Genomic DNA, 14814 nt, shown 5'->3' with positions numbered 1-14814 from the left:
TATAAATGTGTATCATTTAATGTATCTGGTTGCGGTGGAGCTACTACTTTATATATAGTATTTTGCACATCTGATTTACATCTGGATCTGCAAAGTAACTGGAAAGTGCAAAAATTATTAGGAAGACAAGCGGGTCAGAGAATGGTTGGTTAGGTATGTTTTCTGTTTATATTTCAAGTAAATATATATAGTCTTGCTTTCTACATGATATATATCAATAATTTTCATAATGTCTCTCACTGAAGCTCTGTAACAAATGTGCAGGAGAACAAAGCACAGCCTATTTACAGTGCATCCGAAACGTGGTGTAAAAGCAGAAAGTTATATAAGACTTCAATAGTCAATTATAGAACAACTGAGGACAGTATTTCATTGAGCTTCCGTCTGATACTGGCCACAGACACAGCAGGCACGTCTGTTATCATACTGATTAACCAGTGCGGCTAAATGCACGAAAAGTCTGTCTGCTCCTAATAAGCTGTGAGCTCTCCAGCTGATGACACCAGTCTTTGCCCCCCCACCCCTCACCCCTCACCCCTCCCTGTCCTTTCCTCCCTCTCCACAATCCTCTATTCACCCCCCCTCCTCCTCCCACTGCCCAGCCGAGGTGCTATTGTCTCGCTTCCTGTGGCGCGGTGCATGTGAGGAGGTCCAGCGGCCGGACGGAGAGAGTCGTCAGGATTAATGGAGGAACTCACACCCGCAGGATTTGGTGTCGCTTAAAACGCTCCCGTTGTTTTCCTCTCGCTGTTCGGGCCGCAGCTTGAGTCGGGATAGTTGGAAACTCTGTGAGGGACACAACAGTATGGACTTTTTCTTCTGACAGCCGCACTGACAAACCTCAGTGACCGGGAGGTGAGCTGTCACCGTCCACTCAGCTGCCAGTAAGTTTGTCCTGCTTTGTCTGCAGACGACAGCATTTTTGTGTTGAGCTGACAAAAAACATGTTTTTGTCTTTAGTTGAAGAAAAGCCTTTGAGCAGCTTCTCTCCACAAAAAGGGACGAGCATGCTGGTTGACCCGCAACTTCTGACGCCACAGCATCCAATTATAGCAGCTGTCCGTCATCTGTCATATCAGACAACAGAGTTAAACAGTGCGCGTCCAGTCTGTGGAGCTTGTTTACTATCTGGACTGTTGTTGTTTAAGGTACAAATAACACAGACACCTTTCAGTTTAGGATAATGTTATTCACTCCACAGATCATAGGCACTCAAACAGTAGCGTAAGTGTTGATTGAAATACAGTGTAATCCCCACCTCTGCTCAGCCACAACAACGAGGGAACAATAAAGGAAGGACTGTGGAAGATTTAATGTGTGTCACAAACTTTTTAAATTACGCAGTTACAAAACAATAGGAACACATTTCTGCATAGGCTAATCAACATTTAACTTTTATTTACAGCCTCAATAAAACAGTTTCATTCGGCATTGTTTCATAATCAGTTATCGATACTGATTTTTGATCAAAACATCTGGTTCATAAATTAAGAAAAATGATCACCATATTTTCTCAGATCCCAAGGTGACATCTTCAGATTTGCTTTTTCTGTCCAACCAACAAAAGATATTCAGTTTACCAGCACAGAAGACGAAGAAAAACAGAAAATGTTCAACGTTTGTGAAGCTGAAACCTGTGAAGTAAAATGACCTAAATGATAAATTGATTATTAAAATATTTGCCGATTAATTTTCCGTCAATTGACTATTGGATTACTCGAACAGCCGTTTTAGCTCTTATAGAAATGGAACATTATAAACCTCATAAAGCAGTATGTGGAGGACTTCGTATTCATGTCTATTACACTGGTAGAGTGTGATGTAACTTGAGGCCCTTTTCTGTTGAGACCTTCCTGATTAGAAACACACTCTATATGCTCTGTGCTGCACTGGCTGTAAGCAGTGAAGTTGTCTTCTCAAACACAACACTGTGTGCCTGGTTGTCCCCCACCTTCACTCCTCCCTGCCGTCTTCCTCCTTGCATGTGAGAGAAAAGAACAGCTGGATGTGAGCTGAGCCTGAACTCGATCCGTTCAGATCAGCGGGTCCCAGAGGCCCGTTTCTGTCACTGCCGTGGCCGGCTGTGGGGGGAAACCCTGTGACTGTGCAGCTGTCCACAACCTGTACATGAAGTACACACAGACACAGTCAGGGCTGAAATCCCTCAATGGGACTTCTAGTAATCCACAACATGCTTAAATACATCTCTGCAACAAGTCTGCAGTAGACGTGGTTCTTGTTTCTTTCAAACACAGACTGTATAGTGGCCAAATTCAACGTTCTATAGACTCGGCACCCTGCAGAAACAACATCAGCTGAATATGAAACTGGCACTGTCAGGGGTCCTGGGCCTGAGCCACAGCACACAGAACCCTACAGTGTGTCTGTTTGTGTGCGTGTGGACTGGCACATGTAAGTGTTTGCCTGCTTGCGTAAGCACGTGTGGAGACTTGTGCATATGTAAGTGTGTGTTTGGAGCAGATGGGTACAGTGAGGGCATTGTAAGGGCCGGTGGAAGCTTTTTGGGTAGGCGTGTGAAAAAGTAGTAAAGATGTCACACTGCAGCTGGCACAGGACAGGGCTGATGGACTGCTTATACTCACAGCATTGCCTTTGTGTGTGTGTGTGTGTGTGTGTGTGTGTGTGTGTGTGTGTGTTGAAAAGACAGATCAGATCCAGAGACACTCAGGATTTTTACATGCTATACCAAAGGCCAACCACCTCACTGCTGGTTTAGCTCTGTTGCATAACACAAGATAAGGCCGGCTCAGCCTAATAAATCAGCTGCTGGTGAGATTTAGAATTGCTCTCCCTTTAAGTCGGAGGACATGAGGCAAGATTTTAGTAGAAAAGATAAAAGAATGGTTAAAATCAATGCAACAGAGGCCGAGATGTCTGTAGCTTTTTAGTCCATCAATTAGGTAAAAAAAAAAATCTTGTTTCATACATTTCCCACAATTGATAGTGTTTGTATTTTGATCCTCCCTGCCTGATAAACAGCCACGTCTTTCATACTCTACAGCTTCAGCTGTTAACACAGGATTTCTTTTGAAAATTTGTCTCAAATCCCAAGACAAGATAAGCCCGATGACATCACAAGGTTTTTTTTTATTAGGTTTTAGATTTGACTGTTTTCACATGCTGGGTATACTCCATGTGACTGAAAATGAAATTGATGTGTTAAATTTAAATAAGTTTCTCTTCTAAGACTGAGAGTGAAGCTGGAGAAGAAAATGACCAACCTCTGTTCTTCCTGAGAGTCATTTTAATATCCTGTGATTAAATCTAATACTGTATCATTTGTTTAGCACGTTCCTTTGTGGCTCAGCAACATTTTGTTTCTCGGAAGAAAACATGAATTACACTGTGTCATCGTTTGTGAAGATTTGCATAGGGTTGAAGCTGTTTATGTTTTACCTGAACAGTGGATGCAGTGAGATAATGTGTGGCTTTTCAACTGGAACAAAACCACCGGGATCATTTTACCACTGACACACATTTCTGCCATCAGAATAATTGGAAGCGTGGAAAATCTTAAAATCATACACCCAAGCAGCTGCCTGTTCTGTACCCTCTGTTTAGGGGCCTTAACGTACAAAAATCATAAAAATCTTAATTTTAGGTTAATATGACTAATTCCAAACATGGTTTTATAAGGAACTATTCAACAACTTAGATGTAGGCTAACTATTTGAATTATGAAGAATTGGTCATTGTACAAAATGAAATGTACATTTTAATGATGGGAACAACTAGAAAGTGCATTGTTTTACACAATGTCCAATCAGTTTAATTGTTCAGGTTTGACAACAAAACTATTGTGTTTTCTGTACCACAGTGCTCTGTGATGGTGGGAGCGGCTCTGCAATACTTTTCCACTGAGAAAACATGTTGAGTTATTTACTTCTCCCAGTAAGAGCTCAGCTTTAGATCCTTTCTGTACTTTTATGATTTAAGGTGGATTTTCTGTTGAGCTCTCCCATACCCTGGTAGATATTTACCTCTCACAGTCCTGATGACAGCCTAAGTGCTGCATGCCACACTGCCACTGGAACGAAGCCCATCTGACCAGATGAGAGTTGTATTTTTACTGACAGATAACTCATGAACATGCGCACACACATACTTAAAAGCCTGCAGAGATGCAGCAAACTGACTGTTACGGCTGATGAACGCTTGAATTTAATAAAGTCTGTGTGTAAAAGTTGATTTTCAGCCTCTCTGTAATATTTTTCCTGGTTGCTTTGTTTTAGATTATGCACACTTTGTTCTGTGTTTTATTCTAAAGTGGGTAAGACACTCAATGGATAACAGTTACAAGTATTTTGCAACAGAAACAGTGTGAATGTAATACAATCTGGCTATCTGGCTGAAGGTGCTGCAACGTTAGTTGTGTGTGTATTTGTGTCTGGTGTCAAATGCAACCTCTGCTCTTATATGGTACAGTAATTTCCCCAGTTTTGTACATTAACATTTCACTTGTTTAAAAATCATATCGGTGTAACACATTTCTGTAATACATTTCTTCCATCTATGTTCTTAAAATTAAAGTTTAAACATACTAAATTTGTGCTTTGTTTAATGGTGTAATGGCTGAAGGCGTATACCATGTCCTTCATCCTATGGAGAACTGGGGTTGTTTGCTTCTTGGTGTGTAAATTTTATTGTGAGGAAGTGACCATGTGCTTTTTCCTTTTCTCTCCACAGGAGGACTGACTGGCCCTGAAGCTGTGCATCCTGACTGTCTCTGCCTGCATTTGTGTGTCTGAATCTCCATGATGGCTCAAAGGAGGCTTGACTGGTGGGTCCCCTGCTGACACCTCAGATCCCCAGATATCCGCCCTGACTGCCCACTTTCCGGACTGCTTTGGTGTACCCTTGTTCCGTGGAGCTCCCCTCCCCTTTTAAACTGTCACCATGGCTAGTCTGGTGCTCAACGAGACTGGAATGGAGGATTGTGGGATTGATGACTCCTTCAAGTACAACTTGTACTCTGTGGTCTACAGTGTGGTCTTTGTCCTAGGCCTGATCACCAACTGTGCTGCGCTCTTTGTGTTCTGCTTCCGGATGAAGATGCGCAACGAGACCACAATGTTCATGACTAACTTAGCGTTATCTGATTTAGTGTTTGTTTTTACGCTGCCATTCAAGGTCTTCTACAACGTTAACCGCCACTGGCCATTCGGAGATGAACTTTGTAAGGTATCAGGAACAGCCTTCATCACCAACATCTATGGCAGCATGCTCTTCCTCACCTGCATCAGTGTAGACCGCTTCCTCGCAATAGTCTACCCTTTCCGCTCGCGCTCCATCCGCACACGCAGGAATGCCGCGCTGGTGTGTGCCGCCGTGTGGCTGACCATCGTAGGAGGAGGAATATCAGTGACCTTCTTCTCCACCATCAACAGCAATAACAGAGCCACCACCTGCTTTGAGGGCTTCTCTAAGAGCACCTGGAGGACCTACCTGTCCAAAATCACGATCTTCATTGAGGTAGGTCAGCAGCAACAGCTTCTAAAAGTTTTACATAAACACCATTTATACCCTTTATTTATCTAATCAGATACATAGCAGTGAAGTCTTGTTATGCTTTTTATTGTCATCCCAGATCGTGGGCTTTCTCATCCCCCTGCTGGCCAACTTGGTATGTTCCTCGTTGGTACTGCGGACACTGCGACGCCCGGTGACTGTTGGTCATGGCTGTGAAAGCAAGAGGCGTGTATTAAGGATGATTCTGGTCCATCTGGGCATCTTCATCATCTGCTTTGTCCCTTATAACTCTATCCTATTCCTATATGCCCTGGTACGGACCCAGGCCCTGGCCAGCTGCACTGTAGAGCGATTTGCCCGAACTCTATACCCGATCACTCTGTGTCTAGCCTGCCTCAACTGCTGCCTGGACCCTGTGGTCTACTACTTCACCTCAGAGAGCTTCCAGAAAAGCTTGACCATGGGAGGAAAGGGGTCCGGCTCCCGACCTGAGAGTATTCCCCGCAGCGACACTGAGACCCAGGATACGACGACCTCTCTCCCCAGAGACACTCACACTCTGGCCAGCAATGGAAAAGAGACAAAGATGTCTGAAAGTCAGTTCTGACACAGAAGGGAAAATGGAAGGTAAAGAAGGACAGGGTGGGCTTGAAAGACAGGAGCCCCAAATTTGAAAAAATAAGCAATCAGCTGTTTGGTTCTGGAATTGACAAATGCATAACTCAGCAGATTAGTGAAGTCCTGAGGTAAGTCCTGAGGTATGGCCTGGGCTTTACGGATTAATCCACCACTGGAGAGCAGAGGAATGTATCTGTGTTTATTATGAGAGAACGCTACAGGGACCAGAGACCCAGCCACATCAGGACTATTGTGATAGTCCAGAGACATGCAGAGCCTCTGAAAGAGACCCCAACACATCATCACTCAGGCTTAACACACACAAACACTCACAAATGCACTGGATTGTGGATAAGATGGAGATTTCCGTCCATGCTGTTGAAATATGCTGTTAAGTACTTTTATAATAAACTGAGCCCTTAAGTTTTATTGTTAGAAAGCTCAAGCTTTCACAATACATTATATAATTTTAGACATTAATGTTATGACACTCTTTAATGCGGTGAGGACCAGTGTTGTTATAACACAGCAGCGCAGTGACCTGCTGAGTTAAATGTGTCTCGATGTTGAAGTCTGAGGCCATTAAATGACTGTTTTGAAATGCTTTCGTGGCAGCATTTATTATTTCTGAGCCTGTTGGTTCACTGAAACTGGCCTTTGTCAGCGTGACTGTAGGTTTGAACCCATGGAGGAGTTTTTCTACTCAGGCTCTTCATTTTCACCAAACAGCCAGTGTGGTGTTGTTCTTGGAGGAGAGGGCAGCCCTGATCCGGTCGAGGACCTTGGCCTGTGTGCTGTGTCACAGGCCAAATGCTTATTATGACTCAAGCAATGGTCCATTGTTTGCTTCTGAATGAGGTCTCTCTGTCTTAATCTGGCCTTAGACTGCAGATCGGCTCAAAGTCTCTTACACACAGCAACATGCACACGCTCCAAAGTACAAGTGAACAATGTTGACTAAATACCCCAAATCATAGTGTTACGATGCATGAAGCACAAAACAGTAATGAGTCAGCAGAGTTTGTATGTATGAATTTGTGGGCCATTTGGTAAGTAGGCCTACTTTTATCTTGATTTTCTGAGTTTGCGATCAATGCATTACCTTTTATCACACAGGACCTCAGTTGGACTTAAGGCTCAGTCACACATATACACATCAGCAAAATTAAGTGATTTCACAGCAAAGTCTTGTGGTGATTTTTTTGGTCAAGCTCAACAGTGGGGAATTTTGACACACTAACTCAATAGATGATGGATGGCAAATGTCTCATGACAGTGCTGACCTTTTAGAGCTGGAGAATTCAAAATGGAGGGGGTAATCATAGCTTATTAGCTATGTTGCACTTTTATTTAACCCTCTGTCAGAATATAGCGAGCTCCCTGGAAGAGGCTTGGTTTTTAGACAATTGTGAGATGGGAGTGAATGGTGCAAACAATTTTTGAATAACAGGGAACTTATCGTCTATTTAGCAACCAAGCTAACTTGCTAACTTTTTAAAAAAAGTTTTTAAGAATGAAATCATATACAATCCTGACACAATACAGAGAAGATAGAAAGGAAGTGCTAGCATGTTCCCAGCTTGCTAGCATGTTAGCCATTAACTCTCCAGCTACAGTAATTTACTAGACCTGAGAGAAGTTACTATGTCTTCAAGCTTCTGGCACAGTCACATTTAACAAACTATGCTCTGTCACTCCGCATGAGCCTCTAACAGTGACAGATGTATTAAATGGGCCAGCAGCAGGGCCGTCTTTATGTACCCAAAAGAGGCTGGGTTTGTAGACAGTTGTGAGATGGGAGTCAATGGCACAAGCCAATTTTGAATAACAGGGACTGTTCTTAACCAGCTCGCAAACACTGAAAGCTTTTTAAAAAACCTTTTATTGAATGAAATGATGTACAATCCTGACACAGTACAGAGGAAACGGACAGAAACTCACAGAGCTTTTGTGACTGAGTCAATGGTACAACCCAATTTTGAATTACAGGGAACTTATTGTCCATTTAGCATCCTAGCTAACCTGTTAACTCTGAAAGCTTTTTAAAAAAACTTTTTCTTGAATCAAAAGATGTAAAATCCTGACACAGTACAGAGAGAATAGACAGAAACCCACAGAGCTATTGTGACTGACTAGCGTGTTCCCAGCTTGCTAGTGTGTTAGCCATCAACGCTCCAGCTACGGTAATTTGCTAGACATGAGAGAAGTTACTATGTCATCAAGCCTCTAGCACAAGGTCAAGTGAACAAACTATGCTCTGTCACACCCTCGTGTGCCTCAGCTTTTAACAGTGACGGCACATCTATATGGACCAGCAGAGGGGCGGTCTTCATGTTTCTATATCACTACAGGCTCTTGCTGGCAAAGTGTGTGGGACACTATACAATGTGGTTGTACAAGGTGTTTATCCATTCTTTCATAGAGCTGTGCAGAACGATTCATGGCCTTACTTGGGAATGTAATAGGCCTCTCTATACCTGCTATAGTGGTACGTACAGAGAGTGAAGGAGAGAAACAAAAATCTAGTAATCCTAGTAGCCCCTCTCTGGTAATGTGACTGATGTGGCCATGTGTGTCCAGCAACAGACACACAGAGACAACAGTGGATGGACTCAGGGATTTGGGGTCAAGGGTAGCACAGAAGAATATAAACACACTGGTGTGGATAGAAGTCGAGCAGGAAATAAGAAGAGTGGGAGGGCAGAAGTATGCAAGAGCTCGCCTTTACCCCTTGAGTGGTTCGTGTCAAGAATGTGGCTGAAGCTTTGCAACAGAGACACTTAACAGCATACCCCTCAAACGTCTCCTTTATAGGAGCAATCTGCCCTTCTGATCGCAGAGGGAGAAGCTGCATACAGTGGCCGTGAGTATTGTCTTGTTCTGACCTCTAGTGGCCATAAGTGGGAACAAATACATTTTTTTTGTGAAAACACCAGACTAAACACCATTGACTTTTCACAATCATATTTTTCTTTGTGTTCAACTTGTTAACTGACAACAGGCTTTATAATGAACTGTGTGGAGATGAAACTAGCAGTACAGCTCGCAAGTCTCACACGGGCCACACAGGTGCCTGGAACAGCCTGGGAATCTGTCAGCAGGTCAGTTTTTTCTGTCTCACATCATCTTATCTATCACATGTTGCTGTGAAACAAACAGGATGGATGAAACCGCTGCTGAAGTGTGTTTTTTTTCTTTTGTTTTTTTGTTTCACAGATACCACACAACTGAAACCATGACCATGTTGCAAAAATGTGAGTAACCTACTCATAATATCAGTAGCCACAGGAAATGTAACACTCAGCCTTTTCGAAGTTTCAGAGAACCAAAGCACAAATGACAGTTTAAACATCTACGCAAAAATCTACCTTATAAAATGAATGCTTTGATAAACAGCAGCTTTAAAAAAAGGAAGTGTAGCATCTGATAGAGGAAGCAGACCTGCACTTATTTCACAACTCTAAACACAGCAGTTTGGAAAATGACATTTACACTTTCATACAGTATAATATAGCAAGCACACACACACACACACGCACACACACACACTATCGTGTAGATGCATACATACAAACTCCATGAAAAGCAGTGCATGCCTCAGATTCTGCTGTGTCACATGCTTAAGAAATCGTCAAAATTTCACAAGTATAAGAAACTAACATCTGTCTTCCTTCCTGTCGGTCTTCCTCCTGTTAGATTAATGTTTTTACTCCTAAGTGCTGTCATTCTGTTTTGTTAACCACACATTCATCCACTCTGCATGCCCAATAAAGCATTTTAGGTTTTGCCTGTGTGTCACTAGGGCCTCTCAGTGACGCAGCAGATGGTAGAAAAACACTCGCATGCATGAGGGCAGAGCTTCCCCTTCCCCTCATCACCATACCCAAGGCACCGGGAGTCAGTGAAGCCTGAGAGCAGCCTGCACAACATATCACCACCTGACGCAACTACATATTCAAACAGAAACCACATTACTGGCGGGTTTAATGCTGGGTTGCTCACATGCACACACAGACAGTTTTTTTTTTTGTTTTTCGAGTGCAAGGTGCATCAGGAAGGTCGGCTATTGACCCCGTTTGGCACTTTACAGCTCGAAGTGAAGAGTGTTTGTGCGTCAGTCTGCTGTTTGCGGTGGAGTGCGAAACATGTGGGTGCTGGTGGTCACTCCAGGATCTGACCTCTCCCCTCCATCCATGCTGACCGTGTAGAGAGAAGAACACAAGGTAATGACATGGTTTTTGTTTAGAGAAATAACATCTGTAAGGCAGTCACGCCGCTGCGCTTTGTCTGAAAATTTGGAGGAACATTTCACATTTTGCAGGAGATTTATTATGAAAGGCAAGTTTCACTTTGCATCAATGTAACATTTAAGTATTACAATGAATGCAGGAAGGTATCCATATCTATTAGTATGTACAATCATATGTTTCATTTTATTGGTATCCTTAAATTCAAACTAGGAATAAATGTAAAGTAAGTTTTGGATTATTTGTCTCGTATACAAAATCATTACTTTATGACATTACAGCAATATTTGTTTTAACTGCTTTAACTGAATTTTAAGTCTTTTCAAATGTGTTTTCACACAGATAAATGCTCCTTGCACAACAGTGTTGAGAAAATGCAGGTTTCCAATTTATCTTAATAAGTTCTTACAAAACCTGACCTGCCAGACACTTACTTCCTCAAATTCAAGTGTTAGACATGCTCTCACTTAACCCCTAACTGTACAGGTAAAGCGAGAGTGTGCAGCAGGCTGTATGCAGCAGACTGATAGCCTCAATGGCTGATAACAGCAGGAGCTAAAAACGGCTCTAAAATACAGTAAATCAGCAAAAAAGAAACGGTCACTATTTCTCTTCCCTCTCCGGGGCGACGGAGGAAGGGTGTGGTGACATCTTGATGGAAGAGGGGAGGGTGATGCTTCAGCGATAAGCAGAGTAAATGCTCAGTTTTTCTTCTTCTCATTTCCTGTTGCATTCCTTGTCCAGTCCGAGCACTTAAATAACATCTGTGATTTATTCATACTTTCTATGACTATTTTCAGAATCACGTTAGTAAATATCCCGCACATATAAACAGTGAAAACATTATGTTACCTGAGGAAACTAAAATCAAGACAGATGATACATTCAGGAAACAGGAAAAAGTGAGTCTGTGGCAAAACAAAAACAACTCAAATGTTAGAGGAAAATCTGAAAAATGTGTGTAAATTATTTTGTGTCAGTGACCCCTCATTTTTTTTCCTGGGATCTCTTGAAGCGTCCCAACCATTAATGAAACCCTTAGACACACTTATGAGGTGTGTCTTATTAGAAAGTGGTACCCAAATATTACATGAAATATATTTCATGTAATATCAATGATACTAAGTAAAAGCTCTGTATTGAAAATATTACCAAAGTAAATTTCTATTATTGGCAAAATGTAGTGAAACTATTAGAAGTAAAAATAATGCAGAAAAACGTCCCCTGTGGATGGTATACTACTATATAATATAATGATGTTTATTACTGATGCATTAACATGTAAGGGGCATTTTAATGTTGTAGTTGGTGGAGTTGGAGGCAAATAAATCTATACCAATGCATTTCATTTTATAAGCTAATCATATGTTTTGCATAGAAGATATAGATTTTTAAAAAAATCATAAGTAACTACAGCTGTTAAATAAATGTAATGGAGTAAAAAGTACAATATTTATGTCTGAAATGTTGTGGGGTAGATGTTAAAGTGGTATGAAACTGAAGTACAAGTACACTAAAGTTGTACTTAGGTACAGCACTTGAGTAAATGTACACAATTACACAAAGGGTCATAAGGAATCACTGTCCTACAGCATGATTTAGTCTTTGAGTCTCTGGTTTGCTCTTTAGACCATTATAAAAACTGTTTTCATATGATATTAAAAGATTGTTCTCGAGCTCCTCACTTAATAAAAACATCCTCATGTGGAGATATAAATGTTTAAAAGTCATTAATAAATGGGGTTTCACAGCACTGACATGTGAGAGTTATAACATTGAACTGAAGTGTCTTGACCTGCTTTAACCCTTTTCCTAATGAATTTAAGAGCAAGCTAAAAAGTGGCAGAAGTCATGTAGAGGTCGTTTATTCTTTTGTAAAGCACTTTGTAACCTAGCTTTTGAAAGGTGCCATATAGATTTAAAAAAATGCTTAATTACTTATATGGGAGGAGCATATCAACAGCCAATGGAATTTGTCACAAACTGCCATCCCAAAAGTTTACTGACTTGCAGCTGTTTTAAAAAGCTTTGGAAAAAGGCTTGGTAACATTTTTAAAGCCATTATTTATAACCTATAAAACATTTTCCATCACATGTCAACCATCCTTTTTTCCATTGCAGTGTGATGGAAACGAAAAGATGAAGGACTGACAACAGGAAGAGTTTGGTGAATTATGCCTCCAGTGTCTGTGTGAGTGAGGGAATTACTCTGAATATGTCTGCGTCCCCGAGCAACTCGTCCTCAGAATGTGGCTACAACATGACCAGCTGGGATGAGCGCATGGAGAAGATGTACACCTACTTCTACCTGCTGCTCTTCATCCCTGGGCTGCTGCTCAACACCACTGCTCTCTATGTCCTCTGCAGACATATTAGGTATGCACACATACACATACAGTATAAAATGCCTGATGCATTCTGATCATGGCTAACTCCTCTGCATGTTGCTCCACAGTAAGAAGACCAAGGCAGTGATCTTCATGATAAACCTGGCAGTAGCTGACCTGGCCCACATCCTCTCTCTGCCCCTCAGGATCTATTATTACTTCACACACACCTGGCCTTTTGGGCATGGCGTCTGCTTGTTCTGCTTCTACCTCAAATACCTCAACATGTATGCTGCCATAGTGTTCCTGGTAAGCAGGTGCTTTAGTCAAGTTAATGCCGGTGATATTGAGATGTTACTTAATAGAACAAGGAAATTCAACTGACAGTGTAGCAATTCCTCTTCCTCAAATACTAGCACGTGACTTTAAAAAAAAAAAAAAAGTCATTTTGGGAACAACAGGAAGTCATTTGCACTTAAGCCAGTGACTCCCTTCTTCTCAGTTCTCAGAACAGTTTTAATTACTGTGCCTCTAAATCTGACACATGATTTTCATGCCACTATTTTGTCTGTTTCCTGTGTTGCCAGGTGTGTATCAGCATGCAGAGGTGTGTCTTTCTCCTCGACCCATTCGCTGCTCGTCGGTGGAGGCGGCGCTACGATCTCTTGATCAGTGTTGTAGTGTGGGTGGTGGTAAGTCTGGCCTGCTCGCCGTTCATTCTGATGCGGACCAGCAGTAGTAGCACCAACAGCACATCCTACTCTCCAAGCACCACTCCTACCCAACATCCTTTGGGTTACACCAAGCACTATGCAACATCTTCGAATGCGAGGAACAGCAGCTCCACAGCAGAAGGTCCCCACTCCACCAACGGGAGCTGTTTCAAAGACTTGCCCATGCGACATCTGCCCCCCTCTCTGGCGGTCACCATGATGGCTCTGGCTGAGCTGTTTGGTTTCATCATTCCTTTGGCCTGCATCAGTTACAGCTCCATCCGCATCGCTCGGTCCCTCAACCAGAGAAAGAACCAGGATCGGCAAAACTCGACGACTCGGCTCAACTCGGCAGCACGCAGCCGACTCCAGTCAGTCACCTCCAACTGCCAGACGGACAAATATCCTGAAAAGCAGACAAACAGTGAGAAGCGGCGTGCCCTGCGGATGGTGCTGAGCTGCTTGGTCCTCTTCTGGTTCTGCTTTGCCCCCTACCATCTCAACTTCTTGTTCTACCTGATGGTGTCGCAGAAGATAGTGACCCACTGTCCTACCATGCTCGCCGTGCGTCAGTTCCACCCGGTGTCTCTGTGCTTGGCGAGCGTGAGCTGCTGCCTAAACCCCCTGCTCTATTATTTTCTAACGGCTGAGTTCAGGTTGCACCTCACCAGGCGCACCTCCTCCGTCTCCTCTTCGATTCTTTCCTCCCCGGTCGGCTCCCCGACCCAGCATCTAGCACCTCACAGACTGATGAGTATGGAGAGTAACTGCTCAGACAGGGAGTAGCACTATTCAGAAGAAAGTGTGAAAGGGAATGAAAGTGCTAAGAATGGCCAACAGATAGGCCTCCATGATGCATTGTGCTTAACTTGAAAACAGGCTTACAAGATCCAAGATGCAGGACCTTAATGTGAATAGCCTCCTAGAGGACATTGCTTTACACCGCAGACTTTATATCAGCAACTAAAATGATACATGTTTCATGAGCCTGTGCACAACGTCTGTATTAATAACAATAGCTAATATGGGAAGTTAGCTCCTGTTCTAAAACCACAGTCTGGAACTGAATAAGCTACGTCGTAACCGTCTAGGCTGTATGTTACTCCATGCAACTGTACTGTAAATAAAAGCGAGTCTGCTTGTTCTGTCTAATCTGGTTGTGTGATGTTTTGTCTGTTTTGTGTATCTCTGTATGAGGAGCTTTCCTCTGGGTGGTAGCAAATGAAAACAGGTGCCAGTTCATTTTTGCTGTACTTCCTTTTGCAATGCAAAGCGGTGAAAACAGTTGGCGCAGCTCTGAAAAACCAGTAACTGCCTGGCTCTGAGGTCGGCTTTTAAACTGAAACCCCCCCCACCCCAACCCACTCACCTCCTCTTGCATCTGTTGAACCTTAGTATGAGCCAACTTTGAGGCTACCC

The 14814-nt window shown here is 42.7% G+C and overlaps 2 protein-coding genes across 4 annotated transcripts; both read left to right on the top strand.

The window, feature by feature from the left end:
- Positions 1–587: 587 nt before the first annotated feature.
- On the top strand, positions 588–6713 carry lpar4 (lysophosphatidic acid receptor 4). 3 transcript variants are annotated; one of them, XM_071506690.1, is made up of 4 exons: positions 588–855; positions 961–1148; positions 4708–5493; positions 5609–6713. In XM_071506690.1, exons 3-4 carry the CDS (start codon positions 4918–4920, stop codon positions 6095–6097), a joined length of 1065 nt encoding a protein of 354 aa, XP_071362791.1. In that variant the 5' UTR covers positions 588–855; positions 961–1148; positions 4708–4917; the 3' UTR covers positions 6098–6713. The 3 variants fall into 3 exon arrangements, with proteins under 3 accessions (XP_071362791.1, XP_071362792.1, XP_071362790.1); XM_071506691.1 differs by lacking the exon at positions 961–1148; XM_071506689.1 differs by lacking the exon at positions 961–1148 and having other exon boundaries at positions 588–884.
- Positions 6714–6834: 121 nt separating this feature from the next.
- Positions 6835–14547, top strand: p2ry10 (P2Y receptor family member 10). Its single transcript, XM_071506688.1, has 6 exons — positions 6835–9209; positions 9325–9362; positions 10199–10331; positions 12477–12731; positions 12811–12991; positions 13270–14547. Exons 4-6 carry the CDS (start codon positions 12571–12573, stop codon positions 14179–14181), a joined length of 1254 nt encoding a protein of 417 aa, XP_071362789.1. The 5' UTR covers positions 6835–9209; positions 9325–9362; positions 10199–10331; positions 12477–12570; the 3' UTR covers positions 14182–14547.
- The last annotated feature ends 267 nt before the right edge of the window (positions 14548–14814 follow it).

This window comes from Trachinotus anak, unplaced genomic scaffold (genome assembly GCF_046630095.1).
Source record: "Trachinotus anak isolate AG129_WGS33_773 ecotype Australia unplaced genomic scaffold, CSIRO_AGI_Tana_v1 ptg000021l, whole genome shotgun sequence".
Lineage (NCBI taxonomy): Eukaryota > Metazoa > Chordata > Actinopteri > Carangiformes > Carangidae > Trachinotus > Trachinotus anak.
This window is presented reverse-complemented; position numbering and strand designations above follow the sequence as displayed.